Source organism: Ananas comosus, linkage group 6 (genome assembly GCF_001540865.1).
Source record: "Ananas comosus cultivar F153 linkage group 6, ASM154086v1, whole genome shotgun sequence".
Classification (NCBI taxonomy): domain Eukaryota; kingdom Viridiplantae; phylum Streptophyta; class Magnoliopsida; order Poales; family Bromeliaceae; genus Ananas; species Ananas comosus.
This window is the reverse complement of record NC_033626.1, coordinates 12,434,568-12,458,511: the sequence shown is the minus strand read 5'-3', so window position 1 is coordinate 12,458,511 and position 23,944 is coordinate 12,434,568. Positions and strand designations below refer to the sequence as shown.

At 37.4% G+C, this 23,944-nt stretch overlaps 3 protein-coding genes across 4 annotated transcripts; 1 reads left to right on the top strand and 2 right to left on the bottom strand.

Annotated features, from left to right (window-relative positions):
* On the bottom strand, positions 7-6,036 carry LOC109711695 (protease Do-like 9). The gene is made up of 8 exons (XM_020234859.1): positions 5,325-6,036; positions 3,797-3,996; positions 3,512-3,692; positions 2,859-3,050; positions 2,134-2,366; positions 1,363-1,464; positions 1,063-1,218; positions 7-194 (listed from the first exon to the last, which is right to left on the bottom strand). The coding sequence occupies exons 1-8, from the start codon at positions 5,920-5,922 to the stop codon at positions 96-98; spliced, it is 1,761 nt and encodes a 586-aa protein (XP_020090448.1). The 5' UTR covers positions 5,923-6,036; the 3' UTR covers positions 7-95.
* LOC109711927 (DCN1-like protein 2) lies at positions 6,556-12,294 on the top strand. Its single transcript, XM_020235301.1, has 11 exons — positions 6,556-6,807; positions 7,537-7,598; positions 8,205-8,341; positions 8,962-9,020; positions 9,597-9,620; positions 10,237-10,319; positions 10,431-10,495; positions 10,692-10,741; positions 11,121-11,222; positions 11,341-11,400; positions 11,968-12,294. The coding sequence occupies exons 1-11, from the start codon at positions 6,805-6,807 to the stop codon at positions 12,076-12,078; spliced, it is 756 nt and encodes a 251-aa protein (XP_020090890.1). The 5' UTR covers positions 6,556-6,804; the 3' UTR covers positions 12,079-12,294.
* Positions 12,636-23,882, bottom strand: LOC109712198 (kinesin-like protein KIN-4C). 2 transcript variants are annotated; one of them, XM_020235631.1, is made up of 28 exons: positions 23,755-23,882; positions 23,394-23,577; positions 22,877-23,023; positions 22,607-22,759; positions 22,204-22,457; positions 21,584-21,765; positions 21,377-21,501; positions 20,982-21,018; positions 20,801-20,892; positions 20,603-20,716; positions 20,419-20,532; positions 19,985-20,071; positions 19,727-19,898; positions 19,116-19,216; positions 18,598-18,696; positions 18,404-18,517; positions 18,220-18,336; positions 18,052-18,132; positions 17,881-17,952; positions 17,712-17,805; positions 17,587-17,618; positions 17,416-17,501; positions 16,325-16,396; positions 16,028-16,255; positions 15,752-15,893; positions 14,445-14,543; positions 13,619-14,242; positions 12,636-13,413 (listed from the first exon to the last, which is right to left on the bottom strand). In XM_020235631.1, exons 2-28 carry the CDS (start codon positions 23,526-23,528, stop codon positions 13,096-13,098), a joined length of 3,891 nt encoding a protein of 1,296 aa, XP_020091220.1. In that variant the 5' UTR covers positions 23,529-23,577; positions 23,755-23,882; the 3' UTR covers positions 12,636-13,095. The 2 variants fall into 2 exon arrangements, with proteins under 2 accessions (XP_020091220.1, XP_020091221.1); XM_020235632.1 differs by having other exon boundaries at positions 17,587-17,612.

Genomic DNA, 23,944 nt, shown 5'->3' with positions numbered 1-23,944 from the left:
GGGGGGGGTGGGGTAGAGGAAAGAAAAATGAAATTTGGCATCAGAATTTCCGCAATAAAAAGGACATGGTGCCTCAATCTCCATGTTGCTTCCCCTCATGTCATTAAATCCTCAGACATTGCCGAAGGTATGCAGTGTGTCGTAAGAATGTCCTGCGTTGCAGCCTTCGCAGTCTTTGTCTCGAGTACTACAATCTGTAAAGGAAACAAAAGGAACATGCTTTAGCTCTCCATTATAGCACAATATTTTGCAATGACAGAAGGTATCAGACAACAATATTAAAAGGGAAGGAAAATGAATAGGAAGACAAATTCGAAATGCACAATACTAGAGAAAAGCAAAAATGAATGTCACTTATGACTCATTTCCTTCTGAAAAACCTCTCAATTGTTGGCATCGTAAATTAAACAACTATCAATAGTTGTTAAACTATGAATTTGCAATTCCAGTGTTTGTTAAACAATAAACATCAGCCATATGCCGTACCGTACAAATTGCGCCGCTCAACAGCAGGGTTTGTATTCTTCTTTCAAGTTAAGCAACATAAATCAAAGCCCCGACAGAAAATTTACAACAAGGTGCAGTAGAAGAGATGGGATATTCATGCTATATCTAGGGTATTAACCCCGTATGGTTTAGCTCATTTTCACTTTGCCATCCTGTGATTCAAAAAGTTGCACGTAACAACCCGATGGTTATATCTTTATTTTTATTAAAGAAATCTATTATCAAATTGGGTATTAAAAAAAATCTATTATCACATTGGTTAGCAAGGTGAAATATTTTGATAACCACAGAGAAGTTAAGTGCAACTTTTTTGAGCCATGGTTGCAAAGTGAATGAGCTGAACCACATGATAGCTAAGTGCGACTTTTTGAATCACATACAAAGTGAAAACGACATAAACCACACGGGGCACCACAGAGGGGCAAATTAAAGTTTACCCCTTTTTTAATTCAAAATACAGCACTGCAAAAGGGTAAAAAGGACACAGCACTGCACTGAACTTCATTTTAACTCTTGCATGCATATAGAGAGGGAGAGAGGGAGGGAGGGGGAGACCTGTTGGTATTCCAAATCAAACTGCAAAAACTCCTCCTGGCAATTCTCTACCATGGCCGCCAAGCTTTTCAGATTTTTAACTGGTTGACCATTGAAAGCAAGTACCTGAGTGTTGACAATATCTTCATAACCAATATTAATATCTGCTACAAGAACCTGAAGAGTATAAGAAAACACCACGTGTTAAATTTGAACAGTGGAAGGAGCAATTAGCAAGAAAATGGTTAACTTGATCAGAAAGGCCGGACATGAGCTGAACATCTCATTTGTCAAAACAATGACATGGAAAGAGAAAGAAACCTGGGAAACCACCACCAGCTGTTCATCAGGTGATTGTGACATTGCATGCAGATGCTTGTCCAACAACTTGACAGGTGCATCGTACTCGTAATCCTTGCCATACTGAAATAAAAAGAAGGTTAAGTATTTTATATAGTAGGTGCAAGAATCAAACCGGTATGAGACGAAGGATCCAGAATAGTCTGAAGCAAAATATCCTAATACAAACATATCAATTCTTCGGACAAAAAAAATGTCCATTCTCTAACGAACAAAGAATGAAATAATCGCCATATCAAATTATAATAGAGTAAAAAAATAAGAAAATGAAAAATAAGGAAATGCTGAAAAGATATCTAGTTGATTGGTGTGGAGTAAGATTGCTGCTTATGTCAGTTAACCTTCTATCCCAACACAATAAAAAACTTCTTACAAGACTCAAAATTCAATGGACTACACTAAGTAAGCTTAATCATTCTATTCGAAATTGTGGAGCAGTCAGCATGCTGAAACATTCATCTTAGATCCATTTAAATGGTGATGAGATCAATTCCTTAATATGTTTTAGCATGACTAAATAGTGGATTCATTTGGCCCTAAAAATCAACTCAATCGAGAAAACTGAAAAATAGAAGTTTACGTGTGAACATATAGCATATCTAAATTGATTATGCAAGGACCACCTCCCAGTTGACATAAAATGGCTAGACTAGACATACGACTGCAGACGTCCAACCAATTTTATCATTACGCATATCCTATTATAAGAAGAAATCAAAGGAAGGTATTCACCTCTGAACGAAGATAAGGAACAGAGACGGTTGTAAAGACGAAGCCAGCAATAATATAATATGATGGAGGCTTCCCCTTAATGTGAGCAGGAATAAGCCTTTTGTGAGTCGCAAGCTTTATGTTGAATTGATGAACTTTTGAATTACGTAAAACTTTAACCACAGCCTTCTCGCCAGTATACTTCTGAGAAACAAGATAACTAAACCCAATGCGCTCACCATGTCTGAAAGGAACTAAAGGCCACAACAAAATCATGTACATAAATTCTTGTGTAAGGCAATCATTTACAATATGAAATAGGATCAAAACATCATACTCAAGTGCTCATTCTATAACAAGAAAATTTCAATATGACTTTTACCCGGGAAACTTAATCAGCGTATATATGAACATATATAAACACATAATATACACCATAAGAAGATTTAAAGAATCTCCATGACAAGAATCCATGTACGGAAAATTCAAAAAGCACTATACCAAAATACTGAAGGGTTCTAACTTCTAAATGTAGTATTCAGCTATGAAACAATTTAGCAAAGCTTAGAAACACAGAAAATTGCAAGATATGGATGTTTAAACTAGTGGTTTGCGATTGCAGTAGGTTGCTCAGCAGAGAAATAACACATGCACTAAGAAATGAACTGTGCCATGCAATCTTTTTAGGAAAAGTCATCTGCATGTTATGAGATGTGTGTCAATCATAAAAGATATTTCTGACTGACCTGTTCCATCGTTAGCAATATGAACACCATCAAAGCTCAGAATAATATCAGATGGCTGCAAACACTGCGACTCTGGTGCAGTAGGCTCTACTCTCCTCACACGCACACCCTTCTGGTCTGACTTCATTCCCATGGCTTTGCGGAGATCAGGATTTTCCATTTTCTGCCATTCGACGCCAAGTATAGGGAACCCTGTGTAAAAAATTATTTAATAAAAGATGATAATAGTTAGCAGATCAGCACATTTGGTAGTCCGAGAAACAAAATAGGACATGACATTCTCATAACACATGTGGATGCAACAATAATATTGACCAGAGCAAATGTCAGAAAACAAATATATTATTGAAGTTGGAGCAATAGATTGCTCACGAAATAAAAGCTTAAACTTGTGCCCCCGGGCCACTTTACACATCATATGTAAGCTGGACATAAACGGACGCCATTTAAAATATAAACCAGCGATTTCCAGCATCTGCACATATAACTCAGATGAATAACTACAATTTACTGTATATCGAGAACTAAAGATAAAAGGAGGGGAAAAAAAAAAGGATACAAAACAGCTCCAACAAAAAACAAAAGGCCCAGAGTAACTAATAATGGAAAGAAAATATCTGCTAAATATTTTCAAATTCTGAAACAACACTTGCCTGTATATTCTCCTGACTTCTCATAGTCTTGAATGAAGTGCATGATAACAGGAGTAGGTATGACATAGCCAATATTCTCTGCATCTTCATGTTTAAGAGACTGAAATGCTATGCCAACACATTTGCCTTTGTCATTAAAAGCAGGACCGCCTGAATTTCCTGAATTTATAGCTGCATCAATCTGTTAAAACCAGGATGGAGGTAAATAACAAAACTTAATTGCACTGGAACAACGCATTGTGCTATCATTAAGGATTAGAAATAAGCTGAAAAATAAATTCCAACCTGCAAGCCTAAAAGTTCTGTGGAGCCATGGACATAAGATAGTATCTCTATTCTTGAAACAACACCACTTGTTACAGAGATTGTGTCTCCTCCAATAGGATAGCCAACAACAGTAACAGCATCCTGGAGGGCAGGCAATGATCCAAACTCCACTGGAGGAACGCCTTCCCAGAATTCATCATCACTGACGGTCAACATTGCTGAAGCATGGAAATTTGTCAATCCACTACAATATGGATAAGATCTTCTGAGAATAGATCATAGACAAGTTGATTTATTTGATGTTTGAATGTTTCTACCAAAATGTCATCTAGCCTGAATGAAGAGACAAGAATTTTTGTTCAGGATGCAATTTTATTCATTTTTTACAGTCTCAACATGCACAAAGTTGCCACTTAATTGTATAACTAAAGACTTAGAAACTGTCAGTGTAAAAAAAAGAGAATAAAATTCAGATTTAAGCACCAAATACAAGATGACAGTGCTTTAACAACAATGAGATTGCAAGGACTAACTTATGAGATTGCAATCTCTAGGCTACAAGCACACAGACACCAGACGAGACACAACTCGGAACTGGACATGCAATCGACATACTATCGGTATGAAATGGATGTGCAGGATATTGCAGGACATGCGATGGACAAATACTGACCAAATGAATGATAGTGGATGCACTTGCCATGTTTCCTAGGCTAATGTTAATGAAAGAAACTTGTCTAAATATCCCTCTTTCTACTTGGAAAGCAGAAACAAAAAAATAATACTTTTGCATGGTTTAGTACATTATGAGTGAATTATAGTCATACACATAAAGAAGTCGCATGGTTCACTTCAACAGCGATAATAAAAAAAAAATACACTAACCTAGTACCCAAAATGTCATTTCTTGCTCACTAGGATGTATGGTGCAAGCCAAGTGAAATTCCTTTCCAAGCAAATTGTGACAAAATTCGTATTTTCCAACACACCATGAATGAAAACCTTAAGGCCAGCTAAATGCTCATCTTTAAATAGTTAATTTTAATAGTTTTCTACTGATGCAAACCTTAGATGTAAGGTTTCTTCATTAGCTGTTACAGTGGGAAAACAGGGCCAGCCCACATCGGTGCCCTACTGTTCCTCTAATTAGTTCCGCTATTCGAACAAGGGCCTTCCCTGGTTTTATTGTCCAAAAAAAAAGAAAAAAATCACATCATGGCTTCTTAATCCTACAGCCAATAATGTATATTCTCCACAAACTAGGCATTGTTCTACATATTCATTGGACCAGACACTCTGAGACTTCACTAACATAAAAAACACTCCTTTCTCTTAAAGTCTTTGTGAAAAACACCAATTAAACCATTCTTCTTCCCCTAGCTTCCAAGGCATTTCAGTAAGCAAGTTCTAATAATAGAGTAAAACCTCATATGCAATTTCCAACAAATATCGCCTTATCTCTTTGTTCACTACACAATTAAGAAACCCTGAATATAAAGAGCAAATTTTGATATAAGAAAATGTGAAATTACTTATCCAATCTTACCAATATCGCACTCTGTCCCAATGGCTAACACGGTCGCCACATACTTGGTATCAGACCCACGCTTCTTCAGCTTAACCTGCGTGTAGTGCTCCACCGAATGGGCATTCGTCAGCACCCGCCGCCCCGAGATAATGAAGCCGCTGCTACTTGAGCTATACTGCCGCTTCCGCTGCCACGGCAGCGAGAAATTAGGCTCGGTGTGCACGCAGAACACCTTGACGACGGCGTCCATGGAGGGCATCACCTTCACCACCTGGTCCCACCTTGGCGGCGGCGGTGGCTCCACGCCGACGATCGGCAGGACCTCCCCGTTGGCGGCGACGACCTGCGAGCCCCTACGGTGGGGGGACGAGGGACCCTTGTCGCCCACGTCGTCGTCGCCGCCGCCGACGGCGGCTGCGGAGCGGCCCTGGCGCCGCGTCTTCCGGGGCCGGCCGCGCCCCTTGAGGGGCCGCGGCGAGGAGAGCTCGGAGGCGGCCTCGCCGTCGTCGAGGGCGGAGGGCGACGGCGCGGCGCCGGAGCCAGGCTTCTGGAGGTCCATGGTCTCCGCCACGGGGGGCTTCGGCTTGCGGCCGCGCTTCCTCTTCGATGGATCCATTTTAGGGTTAGGGTTACGGTAAGGGTGAGGGTTTTGGGGCAAAGAGCCCTAGAACTGGAGGGGAAGCAAAAGGAAACGTAGAAGAGGAGGGGCGACGTTGTAATGGGTTTGGTTTATTATTATATTAACAAAGAGATTATTATATTAACAAAGAGAAAAGCGATGGGAGGGATTAAAAAAAAAAAAAGAAAAAAAGAGTTTGTAATTAGGCGAGGAGGGACCAGAAAGGACGATCAGATTGAATCAGGACCGCACGATGGGTCGCATCAGCAACCGACCTTTGTAATTACGGGATTTGAATTTAATTTCGAAAAAGTCAATCGATTATTTTTGAATTTTCCTAAAATGCCCCTCTAAAAAGGAGAACTTTTTGACGGGCCGGTTCTCTTATTGGGCCTGGGCTATTTTTAATTGGGCCGTTAATTTACTTAAAATAAGAGCTAGATCAACGGTCGAGATCGCATACAGGGACCCATATTCTCGGGCAGTGCCAAACTACATAATTACCCCTCAAAGATTCTTTATTACGCCTCACGTTTACGTTCTAACACCGTCATTCTTGAAATCTCCAAGGCTATGATGGTAACTTCAGAGTGTTTTCGTGGCTCGACTTTTTTTGTATCCACAAGTGGGGAAACGCAAGTCGGAGAGGGAGTGAGAGGGACGAAAAAGAAGAAGAAAAAAAAGTAGAGGGGAGGAAAAGAGAAACAGGAGTACTCGGAAAACCCTAATTATTTTTCTCTTTTCTCCCCTCTTCGGATCCCTATTGTGGAGTCCCTTCTCCAAGAAGAAAAGTTTGTGATTCGCCTTCGTCTTCTCGATTCTGTAAGGAGAATTTCTCCTCGGAAAAGAAGCGATTAGGGTTTCCGCAACGAATTCAATATGGTTAGCACTTGGGATTAGAATCCTTCTACTGTTTGTGATCTTCTGTTTTTTGAGATAATTTGATGTTATTGTTTGTGTCTACAAGATAGGTTTAAAGACGCTCTTCCTTTAACCGCTAATTTAGAGGAAGGAGTTGTGTAGATCCTTGGAGGTTCTCAAGTGGAATGTGATGCTTATTTTCATAGAATTATATGATGATGTTTAGCTAATTTGATCCGACCTTTCCTGGTCGTAAATGGTGAAAAAGAATTTAGCATATATTATGCTTCTTGATCTGCTGTTGTAGTTTTTTTTTTTTTTTTAATGATTTTGATTTAGGTTTGGGTTCTCCATGGAGAAATAATTTTCTATAAAGATTTTGAATGTTTTGTTGCCTGTTGAACAATTGGTGACGCTAATGTACTGTTTATCCGCTAAATTCTGCTTGTGAAGGAAAATGGATATTTTTGGCCCTATGAAGAATAGAAGCTCTTGTTATCTAACAATAGATATTGTTCTATAATTCAATTTTGGTTTAATGGATAAGATGGAGTAAATTCAATGACGTCGACAGTGAAATCGTTCTAATTTGATAGCTAGAAAACTGAAGAATTCTATAACTATTAGGTTGAGTTCTTTGACTAAAATCTCTCTTCTTTATTGTTTCTAAGTGCGTCATTTCATTTATTTGAATTTGCATTTGCTATTAATTTCTATTTTTTTTCTTATTGTATTTATGTGTGTTGACAGCACAAATTGGGTAGAGGAAACAGGGATAAAGTCCAGCAGTTCATAGCAATCAGTGGTACCAGGTGTGCTTCTTAGTATGCTGTTTATTTTGTTTATTTACTAGCTTTTTATTCCTTTTCTTCATCTTAGAGATTGGGCTTTCTAAGTGCCTATATGGTGAGAAATTGGACATTTTCGCTTGCATGATATTATATTTATCATAATAAAACATTATTAGAGATTTAACATAAAAATAGCGCATTCATAGTTACATTCTTGATTTTTCTTTTGCTTTACTAATGAGGCCAAAAAAAAAGAATTGTAGGAAATGAGTGGTTTTTGTTGATATACATGAAATTGAAGCATAAGATGCAAAATCTATTTGTTTCATGCATAGTACTACTCAGAGGTATATGGTATATTTACACATCCTAGAATTTTGAAAATTCTCTCTTCATTGACACTTGCTCGCAAATACATACTAACCTTCATTTAGCATACTGCTTTTTGATTTCACGTTAAAGACTTTATTATCTAGCTACTTGTCTATTGTTTATTTTGGGGTTAATTTTCTTTTCTGCCCCTAGGTTGCTTTCAGATTCTGATGAAAAATTTTCTTTCAGGTCTATTATTCTGTAACTTTCTGTGATAAACATTTATTGTTATCATTAATTTTGTAATCTGTACAGTGAGAAGGTCGCTGTTCAGTTACTTAAAGCTTGTGATTGGCAACTAGAGAGGGCTTTTGATGCGTTCTTTAGCCAACCGCAGATTCGAGCAGTGACGGATTCTAGACGTCTTGAAGAGCTTTATAATAGATATAAAGGTAATAAATGTTTTCTTTGCTTTGGCCATGGCCAAATGTTGGATAATGTTCAATGGCATATTGTTGGTTTTTTATGTTTGTTATCGTTGAAGAACTTGGATTTTAGACAGAAGGCTAGGAATATTGCTCCAATGTAACTACTCATCAGTTGGTAGTCATGTTGCTAGTTTAAAACGGATTATATGAAAGGTGAAAAGTTGAGTATTTACTTAAAATTTTGATACTAATCAGTGTCTCAAAGTTAGTTGTATTTGCATCACAACATGTCAAAACCATGACTTGTTTAAGTCGGAGGCACTGCAAATACAATTGGGCTATTGCTTTGTGTTTTCCTAGCGTATAAATTGTTTTAATATGTATCATATTTTATAAAAATATGAAATTTTAATTTTTCAATTTTTTTTCAACCCTGTTTGCCAATATATGGTATCCTAATATTGAGGGTTTGTTGTATTGCTTTATCCATGTGGTATTGTATTGATCTCGGATATCCGTCTGTGCAACATTGTACTTTCATTTATCAATTTGTTATTTATTCATGTTTCATTCATTCCCATCTCTAGCATGCTTCGCAGTTTGGAACTTTCCATATCAATGAAATTCTCGTTCTTTTTCTCTAGACCCTTATGTTGACATGATTACGGTGGATGGCATATCTCTTCTCTGCGAAGATTTGCAGGTATATAATGAGAACATTGAATCTGTAATGTAATTTGTACATCTTCTGAACATGTATTACCTTTATTTTTGTGCCAAAATTATTTTGGATCTCCATATTTGTGGCTTTTCTTTTTTGTAGATGTGATATCATGTTGTGTTATCTTATCATGATTAGTTAATTCCAGACATACTTATTATCATAGATGACACATTCTGATACGATTTGCTGTTTTTTCCCCTCTATTTTAAGAGTACTAGATTGGACTACCTTAGGGCCAAATTCCACTGTTAGTTATTATTTAAGATCATTGGCTTATTTCCCCTATTAATCTTCTTACCATGGTCTTCATGTTTTCCTGTTGGTTTTCTTCCTAGTTTTCTGCTATTTAACTGCTATATTCTCTCTTATAGCTCATTGGCTCTGTTACACAATTTTGCAGTTCATTCCGTTTACATTACTCTTTATTCTTGCCAGAATTCTGCTAATTTACTTGACCCTATTCGATAGAAGTTTCTGTTTCCTGACTTGGAAGCATTTTTTTTGTTTTCTCTTCTTTTGCTGTTCTGACTTGCTCTTTTTGGTATACTCTGGCAGGTGGATCCACAAGATATCGTTATGGTGCGTGCTTTCATAACACCATCTGCATCCATTCCGTTCAGTATCATATCCTTACAGAACTATTACAAGCTGATTGAAATGAAATTGCTTTGATTTGTTCTCTCAAGTTCCAATAATCATTTAGCAGATTTGTTATCTGCTAAAGTAGTCTGCTTTCTTCTTAATGTAGCTATTTGTCAACATTTTAGTTCTTCTCATGAGTAACTTATCAGTGCTTGCTTTCATATTAGTTGGTGTATGCTAACCCTGGTTGATCTAAACTATTGACACTGCTAGTCAAGCAACATAGCAATTTAACATCTGGTGTGACTCTGACTAGGACCTTCCTAACCAACCATATGCTTATGCTTTTATGGCCAAAACCTGCTCTGAACTTGAGAGGTGCATTAGGGCTATCAGCTACTGTAAGTAGGCTCACATTGGTAGCATGGATTGCCTTTTCTTATCAGGGATCACTGTTATTACTTGTATATATCTCTAACCGATTCTTGGTTATTAATATGCCTGATGCTGGATCGATCGCAATGGTGCACTTTGCAAATTTGCAAAGAAGAATTTCTTTAGTTTTTACCCTCTATTAGTGCAGTGATAAATTGGTTTCTATTTTCATGAACAGTTGGTTATATCTTGGCATATGAAAGCAGCTATAATGTGTGAATTCTCACGACAAGAGTTTATTGGTGGGCTTCAATCACTTGGGTGAGAGTTGGGCCTTCTGTTGTAGAATTCTTTTCATATTAATGGACCAGCAAACTATTATTTTATTTGAAAATCAACATTTGTACTAAATCACACAGCATTTCCATTCAGGATAGATTCAATTGAGAAGTTCCGTGAAAAATTGCCAGCTTTGCGTGCTGAGCTGAAAGATGAACGTAAGTGCTTTACAATTCTTTACAAGCAATGCAACATTTTGTTTGTTTAACTGAGTGATATTGCTGCAAGTGATTTTAAGAATTTAAATTATAACCATTTATTAGTTGCACACTCTTTTTAGCATTCCATTGAATTATAAATATGAAATTCTTAACCTTTCTCCAAAAAGTGCTTATGTAATTCTGCAATGTGCAGAAAAATTTCATGAGATTTACAACTTCGCATTCAGTTGGGCCAAGGAAAAGGTATGGCCTTATGAGAAGCCCTTTATTGGTGCTAACTTTTATTCTTAGCAGAATTCAAGCTTAAAAAAAAAAAAATGAAGGGGCATCAAAGTGTTGGTGTCTCACAGTTAAGTTCACGCTTTAGGGGCTATATTTTTTTTATCAGTTTCTAGACTATATGTGGTCATTACAAGTTCTTTCTAGTGTCTTCCCCCTCTTGAATTTACACTTTTCATTTTGGCCTGATGTTCACCTATCTTGAACCATCCAAACCAATAGTTGGCGCCAATAATGTACTGATATTGGGTGGAGTTTGGATGAATTCCATTCTTATTAAATTTTGTTCATAAAACTCTGGAATCTTTAGCTCTTAGTGAATTTGTTGATTTTTCTATTGAAGGGTCAAAAGTCTCTGCAATTGGATACCGCTATTGGCATGTGGCAGTTGCTGTTTGCAGAAAAGCATTGGCCTTTTGTTGATTATTGGTGCCAATTTTTACAGGTAGTGCTCACGAGAGAAGCTTGCACTATACGCTCTATCCATTTACATGATGTTTGATTGAACATGCAATTTTTGCTGCTACTGCTGATGTTCGTCATTATATTTACGAATGTTACAGGCCAAGCATAACAAAGCAATCTCCAGGGACACTTGGTCTCAGTTACTGGAATTTGTCAAGGTACCATTGGAGTACCTTTTTTTTTTTTTGTCCATGAACGTAATTTTCCCTTATGTGCTAGAACGTAATTTTCCCTTTTACCCTAATGATGTGGTGTCTACTGGCTAGTGCGTCATTTCTGCTTGGTTATTTCTCCATGACCATTTTTTTTCCTTGATTATCTGTTGGTTCAACTTGGGATTTTAAATGTTCTTAGTTTCTAGTCCATATTGATTTTATACGGTAAAAGGGTTTCTTTTTCATGTGTTCTAAAATGTCACTAAACTTTGTTTACTTATACATTTTTGTGTCAGATTGCATTGCAGTACCCTTTTCTCATCTTCTGCACAAGCACTCGCCCAGTGTGATTAAATATTAATAATTAGTTTATTTGTCACCTAGAGATTTACCTAAATTATTATCGACTTCATTTTTTCTCTTTGTAGTGGGCTTTTTTTTCATGGAAAATAATTAAGTTATTTCTGTGTCCTAGAGATTTACCTAAATTATCGGTAACTTCCGTTTCTTTTTTCTTTCTTTTTTCTAGTGGACTTTTTTTCATGGAAGCTTTTGTTGCTCTTGTTGCAGACAATGGATCCTCAACTGTCCAATTATGAGGAGGACAGTGCATGGCCTTATTTAATTGATGAATTCGTGGAATACTTGACTGAGAATGGAATAGTCCCCTCCAGAAAGTGAACTCACTTTGGGCCATTGGCTTTCGGTTATCTGTGACAGTAGACCGCCGGGAAAAAAAAAAAAAAAGAAAAAGAGAAGGAAAACTTTCAATTTCTCTGCAATTTTTGTTATTGATTGTTGATCTCATTTACGTTCTCAGACGACCAAAAATTTAGTCTGACAGTTAAGGCACATTATTGGAAAAAACTCTTACTCATTTCTTTTGTTTTACTTTGCCGTATATGGATTTTTTGATGTTTTATTTTTTTTTTTTGATGTGCTTTTTTAGTTGGTCTATTCGAACGTTATCTGCACACTTCCATCTCAAGGGTTGATGTGTTGCCAAAGCATGGAATGATTTGAAAGATTGATCATCTAGCTTATATTATTTTTTTCGTATAAAAAAATAATACTCACGTCATGCCAGGTAATAGGCAAAAAAAAAAAAAAAAAAAACAGAATTAACCATTTCCTTGAACTTCTTACTTTGAGTTCCTCTTTCGTCCGTCAAAATATTTGTGAAAGCTGTCAGCTAGTCAATGCTTGAAATATATCCTTAAAATGATAATTAGTTGAAGTAAACTGAAACTACCAACTTTAGTAGCATCGGTGGCTTCGTCAAAAGAATATTTTGACAAACAATATTGACGGAAATACATGAAGTCTTTTAAGTGAATGCCGGAAGAGGAGAAGGCCATATCCGTAACTGCCAATTCAATACAAGTAATTTGAAACTGGAATTGGTTTCAAGGAAACTACCACAATTAACATGGGTATATGTATTGTCTTCGAAAGAATAGGTAGGCAAATAGGTAGGCAAAATGATCGAGGAAATACATGTAGAATTCTGCTACCTCTTTCACCATCAAAGATATTTTGACCGCGAGACTTCGCTGCTCAAATTGTCAACAGCTGGAGTTAACTCTTTTCGATGTTTTAACTCATGGAAGGTACATTGCAACAGGGTGATGCACAAGGATGCCGCAATAGTAATAGAACGAAAGAGAGAACCCAGATGGATACTAATAATACCAACATTTACTTCATCTGATTTTCTTTCTCATCAGTGACCTTTCTTGACCGAAAGGGTGATCGCGGAGGAACCACACTTCTGTTCTCCTTATTGGTGCTCACCGATTCATCGTGCTTAGCAGCATTTCGATCTGCTAGAGGATTGTTGTTATCCAAGGGAGCTGAATCCATTGCTCGTGGTAGTCTAAGCGGGATATCATCCCTAATCCTTGGAGCTTCATTGTTTTCTGGCAAGGCGGGAGGAGGAGGTTCTGCCGGAACAAGCTGAATTGTCGACTTGCGCCAGTTTTTCCTCTGCTTTGGTTTTGTTCCTTTCTCTTTGACCTGAAGTAAAAATCACTTAGTTTTTCATAGATGATCAATGATGCTGACAACTAACTGTATGAGCTGAAGTACGCTGGGAGACTCTTAACTAGTGTCAGAATTGACACGAAAGCAAAAGCATGAAAAAAGAAAATAGTCCAGAATAACTTGTCATATTATAATGCGATCAGATCGTATAAAGTTCTTCAGTCAAAGAAATGCATACCACAGTGTTTCCAATATCAGATAAGGGTCTTCTTGGTTTTCCATCTAGATTTTCTTTGATCTGATTCTCTGTGAGTGCTCTTTGCAGCAGCATCGCTCCATGAGATACCATTTCCATTGTCTTCTCGTCATCTACATGATCTGAGGACGAATAACTCTCACCAGATTCAGCAGCATCTATGCAAGATAATCCGTCCATCTCTTCCTTGATAAATTCACCTTCTCTATTGGCACACTTTGATGATACACAACCGCAATAGCCGCCACAAATACTACCTGCAGCCCGACACTCGCATTTCCGAGTCTTGCACGAAGAGACTTTCGAGCAAGAGCAACACAGGCCGGGGCCATTCTTTTCAATCTCTGGTCTTCCTTCTTCACTTGGCATTTCCGGTTTTATATTTACCTCACCAGAAATATCATCCGACTTGGGTTTTAGTAGGGCAGCTGCTTTAGATCGCTTGGTAGCAATCTTTTTACTCGATTCCACCCAATCTGAATCTGACCCATCTTCTGCATCCTGTTCACCCTCCTCTGAATGCTCAGATTCTGATATGTCCATGTCGTCCAAGAAGGCGAAGTTACTATGCCTGCCTTGCATAAAAAATTGGGAGGTTCGAGGAGCCTACGGCAATTGGTTTAAATGTTAATACATGTAAAAAAAAAGAGCATTTTACAATTCATATGTACTATGCTGCTAATTGATCCAGAGGGCCAATTAATCTTCTCTGCTAAGAAGCTGTTAGAAAATATAAATTATATTGCCCAAATAAAAGGCATTCTAGCATCTAATAATAAACTGGCAATAAATTATATTGCCCAAATACCTTTCGCAGAGCATAGGATCGCCCATCTTCTTCAGAGTTTAATGTTCCATTACCAATGGTTTCATCTGAGTTCTTCACAGTCGTCTTACCAGAAAATTCCTATGTTGACAATCATTTTAATCAGCTTCCCTGAATAACTAGGTAATAAACAGATCATGGCCAAAGATTTTGAAAAACAGAACTACCAGAAATGCTGAACAAGTTTATAAAGAGTCGACCAAATAAAAAAGAAAGAAAGAAAGATATATCAGTTACTGTAAGAACACTGCATGAATTCCATTTTAAAATTTAGAAGGAAAATACATTGAGGACAATAACACTACAATTATGTCAGGGAGGACAAACAGGTAGCTTGCACAGGGGACACCCTCCGATAGGTCATCCTCATCCTACTTGAACCCGACATCCAACTGGGCAAAGATTTATATCAGTCAAATTATCCTGTTGGCTAGTTAGGGCATGTTTAGATGTCAGAACGAGAGGATTTTCTTTTATGCTTGCAACCTACGAGGCTCAATCTTGGTCCACCTACTGGATAATGCATTCACCTTGAAGGTGATTCATCATATTGTGCAGAAAATAGTTCTAAGGATGCATACGCTATATTGTCACATGATTTCATACTCCCCTTCAACCAATTGCCATGCGCACCTTGACTATCAAACGAGATAAACCAATCAAATTAATTATGAATTCAAATAGGCCCTAAAAAATCATGGCTTATTAGGTCAGTATCCTACACTCGCCTGTCCCTTCTCTCCCGTCTTTACCTTTCCTACACTCAGCTCAGCTTTGTTTGAATTTGCCATGTCCACCACTACTATTTAGTCTTTAGTCTCCATCCTCTCAAGTCGAGAAGAATGCTAGTCCAAAACAGCATTTCTCAAATACTAACAATTCTTGTCATGGTAAAAGTATGAATTAAACAAAGTGAAGCCAGTACCTCAAAGTATTCAGTAAGTAGAAAATAATTCCAGTAGCATGTAACAAGGAGATGTCATCATGCTAGAGAGATCCCATGAAACTAGTCCAGTCAAAGATAACATACAAGTTACAGTCCAACAGATAGGATCCAATCCCCTTTTAGGAGAAAAAAGACATTCTATTGGCAACACTAGCTTCTATCCTAATTCTTTTGCTACTAATAGTGAAAAACTGTGCATTGGGAATCTTCTAACAGTGAAAAACTGTGCAAGAAAGAGTCTACAACAATAAGACACCAATGACTAATTATCAAAGTGAATGATAACAGATGCAAACACCAAATCAGGAATAAAGTAGGGAGACAAAATGGAAATGAGTTTGACCTGCATATTTAGGTTGTGGAGTTCCTTCACTTGTGCTTCCAATTGTCTAACCATGCCATTAAGCCTGACCACCTTTTCCTTGAGCTCGCTTATTACTGCATCCTTCTCCCTACAGCTCACATCTTTATCTCGTAATTGACACCTAGAAAGCCCATAAAGAGGTAAAGAAGATATATGAAAAGAAGCACCTGAAGGATGAAATTTTATTGATAAGGTATTCACAAGGGAAAAAAGAAGAAGAAGAAAATTCTGTCCAGTTTATGCATAAACTTCTACCTCGAGGAGGACGCGAGGTTAAACAAATAATTCATTGCATTCTTTGCTTCCGCAAGCGACCTAACTTGGTTCCATCTCCCTCTGCCACTAAATAACCGCTCACGCTCCTCAGCTTCCGACAGTTGAGAGGCCATGGAAACAAGTGTGCTAGAAGATGTTGCTAGCATATTTTCCAGGGCCGAGATCCTCGAACTTCTCGCACTTGGGGACATTGTTTGAGGACAATCACTGAAAGTGCCAAACTACATCAGAAACATATTCAGCTGAAAAGGAAACAAAATAGGAATATTGAGGAACCTCATAAGCTTCTGTTTAAACATTTCTGATTCTTCTTTCAGCCTTGCTACCTCCTTAGACATTGCAGCTCTCCTGGCCATAGGAAAAATAACAATATTATACAGTTGTTATGTCGACTTAATTTTCAGCTGGTCTCAGTAAATCAAGGTCTCAGCATACCAAGGTTGATTTGTTCATGCATACCACATACATTCATTAGGAAGAATATGATGATCCTCTAGCCTTGTGAATCATTACAACAAGCTGAAGTATTACAATTAATGTAAACAGTTAGGACCTATATACTCGTGTTGCCAAGGATCTTACCAAGTATTTAGAATGTATGCACAAGCTAGAGGCTAAATTGAGGAAGGAAATTTGTTTCCACATGATATGGGGAGGAAAGAATACATGAAAGGAGCAAAAAAGGGATCGTCTAATTTTCCAAGCGAAACACTCAAAAAGGTCTGAATTGTGTGTTTGGACCTGTTTGTTCAGCTTTGTAGCTAGGAGATACAAACTACAGTAACATCACAGTCAATATTATCCTGTCAAAATTCAAATACAAATCCAATGCATTGCTGATTAAAAATAAATGTACGTTGAACATAGATATTTATCAAAAAATTGAGTTTGGTGAAGGTCTTGTTGGTTGGCTCGTTTGTGACTCCTAAGTAAGCAAACTGGTCGAAACACTACACGATCCGGCACTATAAGGAATGTAGGAGTGCATGAACTTGCACATACGCATACAAAAAGGAATGACAAGAAGAAAGAAAGGGAGGAATGATGAAGAAAGGAAGGGTGGAATGAAGTAGAATGTAAGACGCATTTGGATTGATTTTAATTCTCTTTACAATGCTTTGGGCCAAATATTTGTATACCTGACTTTCAGGCCAACCAATATACAAAACATCAACCTATTATTATTACTTTCCATATTTTTCCCTTTCAAATTCAGATTCTTCACTTTATGCTCCTTCAATCTTACCTTAGAATTTACCAATTCGACAAACGTTCACATGGCAATGACTTGAAGAATCATGGTTTGTGGATATGATTTTTTAGGGGCATACAAAGATAATATGGGGAAAAAAGAACATAGGCCTTACTCTTGCATTTGTCGCTCATATTCCAAACGAACTTCATGCACCCTTACTGTAACTTCAAGCTCATGTTCAATAGCTTGCATCAGGGCCTTTAGCAAAATAAATATGGATATTAGTTATGAATCACAGAAAAATCTTACTTATACAGTAAAGCTTAAAGATTGGTTCTAGCACCTGAATCCCTGGACCATTTGCGCTCCCTGGAGCTTTACAAAAAGTTGCTCAGATGTATATCACTTAGCAGAATATATAATAACTAACAAGATAGATAAAAGGAAAATTGCTTTGGAAGTCCTTACCAGATATCTCACGAGAGGAAGCTTTCTTTGCTTCTAACAGCTCCTTCAATCTTTTGGTAGCCAAAGAAGCTTCTTCAGTTTTCCGCTGCAAAACCTACAAATGCAAAAGGGTAAGTTACATTTTACACAAACAGTAATGCTAAAAGAGGTTGGGCATAAATAGCTCTACCATCTTTTGCCTTTGGTTTAAGGCTAAAAGCTTATGCATCTCATACTCATTTCTTCGTCCTTCCTTTTTGAGCTAAAAATACAAGTAATTCAATTCCATTAGTTCCACAAATTCTACCAACAAGCATGAATGAGAGCGACATCAGGGATCAAAAGGATAAAGATTAACTACCTGTAGGACTTCTTTTTCTCGTGATGCCTTCCATATTCTGAATTGTTCAGATTCTTGTTTGATCTTGTGTTGAAGTTGAACCTAATCATGCAGGGGAAAAATGTCACTAACAATGTAATTGCACAACATACAAGTTTGTAGGGAAAATTTTGCTTAGCTGACAATAACCTTCTGAGATTTTATCCGCTGAATTTCTTCTTGCAAACGTCTAGCTGCTTCATCACTTTTTTGTTTTTGTCTTAGTAACTGTGCTTGAGCGTCTTGCTTCTTTTTCAACTCAGCAACCTGCAAGCGAACTTGGATAATGTTATAGCAGATTAGAAATATGGAAAGGTAAAAAATATTCACACACCTGAGCTTCAAGCATGTTCAATTTTTGAAGATAATCTTCCTTCAACTTTTGAGCACACTCATCAGAGGAAGAAGATATATTTGCAAGGTTGAAACGAAGATCCTCAATCTCTTTCTGTAGATGCAAAAATAAACTTTTGATTAAATCTTAAAACCTTCAAATTTTATTTTAAATTAGGAAATAAATAAGGATACCTGCAGTGCTTTCTTTTCGTGCTCCAATTCTAAAAGCTTTTTTTCATAATGCTGTTTGAGAACTGATGTATCAACTCTTGCAAACTGTTTCATCTCCGCCTTTCAACAAAAAAGAATGGTAGCATGTGCAAGATAGCTTAGATTACACAAGTATAAGAATACAGTGACTAATTTTTATTTTTTTTGCTGATTTATCCCTTTTAAAATTTTGTTGCTCATTTATCTTGACCTGCAGCATTTAACAGAAGTTACCATGCTGCCATAAAGGGGCCATACCTTCTAGATATCAACATAAATCAAAATAACGAATGATCATGCGTTCAATCAATTATTAATTTTAATGAATGAAAATTCAAAGACATATCTAAGTTGAAAATAGACAGATTAACAGCTCATATCTCACAGGAACTCTTTCTGTTGATAGAATTTAAGAAATTGAGAAGTCATTAAGATGACAAAAACAGTATATTTGGAATGAATGAATGATGCTATAACAAAAAAAGGCTAAAAAAGATTACCTCCTTTTGTTCAAGCCGCTTGTCTAGTTCCTGAAGCTCTTTATCAAGCCTATCTTGTAGTGATGAATGTTCCCTTTCCTTTTCGTCTTCTTCAGCTTCAACTGAATACATTGATCTCAATAAACAGATTTCCACAGACACGTAAAAGAAAAACTCAGAAGTATGACTCCTACATGATCAGGAAAATCCTCTAAAACATTTGATTTTCCTTTGAATTTGCGCATAATGGGGAAAGAAATGTTTTATGTTCAACTTTAATGTGAAAACTGGCCAATCCATATCCCAAGTCAGAACGAAAAAGATTCTTCAATATTAAATTTTTCTATCTATAACCTTTGTTATTCAAGTGTCGAGAATATGGAGAATTAAATCAATTTTAATTCAGTTTTAGATTATTGGGAGAGTTACAATGATAAACAGTATAGCTGTAATTTCTAGGGATAGTAGCTCCTAGGATTACCCTAAATTAACCCCGATATTTTGAAACCAGATATTCCAAGCAAAGTGCAAATATTAACAATTGACCACAACTATACAGGCCTTCTATTCAAATTAATGAAATAATAAAGAAAACTGCACGTGAAAGACAAATGGATTTTCCATCGACTTACTGGAAACATCAATGGTTTCTCCCTCACAACTTGGAGTTAAATCATTTAAAAGCATGTCTTTCTCCAACACAAGGCGATCCTGGATACCATTTCTGCAGCGATTCTGAACCTGCACCAGCTGTGTCTCCAATTGTTGAATCTTTGCTACATAATTCTTCACTAGGTCTAGTTCCTGCGACAGGAAAATTCAGGACAAAACAGGAATGTTATGAGTACTTGCTGCAGAAAGAAGCAGGATATTCAGGTTCATATGCTAACTTGTGTCTCATCTGTTTTATCAATCTCGTCCCACGGTTTTCCATTGCGTGCTGATTCAATCTTCAAAACAAGTTTATCCTTTTCCACCTGAACAAGCAATTTATGAGTATGTATGCTCTGACGGGATAAAGATTTTAATAGATTTGGTAGTCATTACAATGCACTAAGTTGATTCAACTATAGAAACCAAAAATAACAATAATTCTGGCTTCTGAAGTTCTGTTTAACACAATTAACAGCAGGGGAAAAAATAAAAAATAGACACAAAGAACTTCAGACATATTGTGAAACTGCCAGAATGCAGTCCACAGAATGAAGTTATCAGGACTAAAGAAATCAACAGCACAATATTTCTAGGCTTTAAATACACATATTTAGCAACAAATGACTTATGATGATCCCTTACAGTAAGTCATATCAAGTGTTCCATGTACCTGAGCTTCAAGTGCCCGTTGAGCAAACTGCTCACAGGTTATCTGACGCTCCTTTAGCTCCTGATAAAGCTCTTTATTTCTTACCTCAAGCACAGCTATTCTGTGTTGAAGAACCTATAAAGAAGTACTGTTATATTATATTGAACAAAACCAAATTTAATATAGAGAACATATGGAACCTTACCTGAAGTTCCTCGAGTGCTGAACCTCCACTGCGACAAAATAGGAGTTCAGCCTGCAAGTGCTCCAACTGACTGCGCATTCTTTGCATTTCGGCAGTTACTGGGTCACGGTTTATCTTGAAGTCCCAAAACAAAGTAAACATTACTAATCAACAAACTTCAAAGTAGTGTAAAATTTTCCGTGTTAAAAAGTAACATACCACCGCTTTATTCTGAATATTGCGTGCACGATTTGCATACTTGAGAGTGTTTATTGTCTCTTCAGCATTTGAATCAGCAGGGCTAATGCAAGCTACAGTCAATAGGCATCAGACATGAGTACATTCGTCCACTTGCAAAGATGAAAGTAAATGCTTCACTAGACCTTCTAGAAACACCTACCAATCATGACAGTTTTGCTGTTTCCTCCAAGAGAGTCCTGCAAAAATTAGCGACAGCCTTAATTTACTATTCTGTCATTGTGAACTAAACAAAAGAAGAAAAACAAGCAAGCATTAAATCTGTGTGATCTCTCACTAACAGCACAGAAATCTACACAAATAAACTAAGAACAACCCCTACTTAGAGCTAATCTGGAGCAGCTCCAGGTCCAAGCTAGACATGAGAAGCATGTTTTGGGGCATTTAATGTAAAGTTAGTGGATGGATGAATTAAAAATGGAGCATAGATTGTGGATGGAAGGACAATGGACTCTTGAGCACTTACATAAAATCTCATATGTCAAGCAGAGCAGAAGTTAAGAAGCGAAGCATAAACATCAAATGAAAAGAACATGCCTGCAATAGACGAGTTAATTTGCTATCGCGATAAGGAACATGGCCTCCTTCTTTCCTCTTTTTCTCATCACCCAATGCACTAATAACATTACCAAGAGCTAGCAAGCCCCTGTTTATATGTATTCCTGCAGAGAATGACGACTGAATAACTTCAAACTTTACTTGCCAATTAAAATCAGAAACAGCCGGAGGGAAGAGCTTTCTCACCTTCTTTAAGTCTAAGTCCATCAGCTCCTGTACGTTTTGCACGTTCTGAACCAGCAAGATCCACCAGATGAAGCTTTGCGAACAAAATGTCATCACCAACATCACTCATAACCACACCATTAGATGAGTTATTGGAGATTCTCTTTTGCTCGATGCAAATCGTAAAGATGGCGTGTGAACGACTAGAGAAATGAACCCCATGCAAAAAAAAAATGGAACGGTACATCAGAGCCACGATAGCTAAAAAATTATGTGCAACCTTAAACATGCAAGTTTAAAAAAAAAAAAGTAAATCATCGAAAAAGGAACAGGCTCTCGCAACAAAAATGAGCACGATTGACAGAAAATAGGGTGACAATTAACTAAGGAAATGAAAAAGAAGAATAGCAAATTAGCAAGGGCAAAAACATTATCTCACAATAAATGTACTTACTATTTCATGCCCAAGTCAAGACTGGTTTGATCATTTGGCAAACTATATGATACTAATGACAACCAATTGTACTTCAAATCTAAGGTAATTATTTTGATATGAGATTGTAAGTGCTAGCCGAACTGTTAATCATGAGAAACCACCAAATGCAGTAACAGGAAAATAATAATATCTACCCAAGACCAACCTTGATTGACTATTCATATTAGTGCTTCCCGTTGCACGGGAAAGGGATCCTCGAGTTAAATATGATGCCATCTCCTCTTTTGTTCTGACTTCTGCTTCGGTAACACCTGCGAGAGTGATCCCACCATTTGCTGTCTCTCTGATTTGGATGGGTGCTCTAGAAGGTGCAGTCATCTTAGCAACAGACCCAACCTCAGTTCTTAAAGCTGCATGAGACTGAGAGTCTAATAAATCAAAGACTTCCTCCTTGAAAATCTGCAAAATAAAGACTCTCATGAATATATAGAGACCAAACAAGGAAAACAAGGGAAACAAAATTTGGAAACGAAAAAAAATGAAGGTGCAAAGAGATAAATCCTAAAGGACATGGAGGCCCAAAACAGCGCGGCTGACAGACAACATACCTCAATGAATGAGACCCTAATGAGAAACTCTGTGGAGTCCTTCATCATTTCGACTTTCTTAAATATAGTTTCAATTACTAGTGGTATGATTCCTCCACAATTGGATTCGCCAGTATAGTTAGTCCCCATTGTATAAGTCTTACCAGAACCAGTCTGAAATCAGAAAAAAACAGAATTATAATATAAAAAGATCAAACAAGCCAGAAAGAAAGGATGTGTTTACAAGTATGTAAAAGCCAAAAGAACAGCAATACGTTCCAGAATGATTACCTGCCCGTAAGCAAGGACGGTGGCATTATAACCACTGAATAATGCATCAACAAGCGGAAGAACGCATTCTTCAAATAAGGAAGAGTATGGAGAGCCTGAACTACCATAGACATGGTCATATGTGAAAGCATATGAACCAATTTGCACCTTCATTCACAAATACTCATAATTAATGAATATGGACAACATTTTAACCTATAAAACAACCAAACATAAGGAATTGCACATTCACTTTTTAAGAGAATTTTCAAGAATAGGAAAGTTTCAATATTTTCACATTTCCACTCGATTAGCGACCTTAAAATGAAGAATTAAAGGCTATACCGGCAATAATGGAAAGGCATTCAAATTTTGCAGGGAGATTTTTCGATAAACCAAGATTCTAACAAATTTCCTTGCGGATAACCTAGAACTACAATTTCTCAAAACATGAAAGCTTACTTTATTAATATAATCAAACCGATAGAACATGGAGGAGTAGAAAAGAAGGGCAAACAAGGGCAAACAAGGGCACAACCTGGGGTTCCCCTGGGACAACGGTAACACAATCGGTGCATCCATTGAGGAGCTCAGCGGTGATGAGAGGCCGAACGTTGACAGCGACCTTAACGCATTCCTTCTGGGGAGCTTTCCCCTCCTCTGAGCTCTCCATCCGAATTTCTCTACGCAAAACTCTAATACAACTGATCTAATCCCCAAAACTACACAGATTAAGGAGCTCAAGATTAGGGTTTCGTTCAGATCAATCATGAACTACCAAGATCGCACAATATAGACATCGTTAAATCCCTCTTCGATCCACAGATCAAGACCTACTCGAAATAATCGAGGAAGAAGACGCCAAAACTAGTGAAAATTGGCCAAGAAGAAGAGATTACCTGAGAAATCGGGGAGAGGGGAAAATTAGGGTAAGGGTTTTCCCCTTTTCCAATCGCTTCGTCCTCGTTCTCGCCCCTCTCTTTCGGGGTGGTCGGAGAGATGTGAGGAGAGAGAGAGAGAGATAGAGAGAGAGAGGGCGAATTGGATGTGCGCCCGCTAACGAATTCAAAAAATAGGGTGCCACGTGCG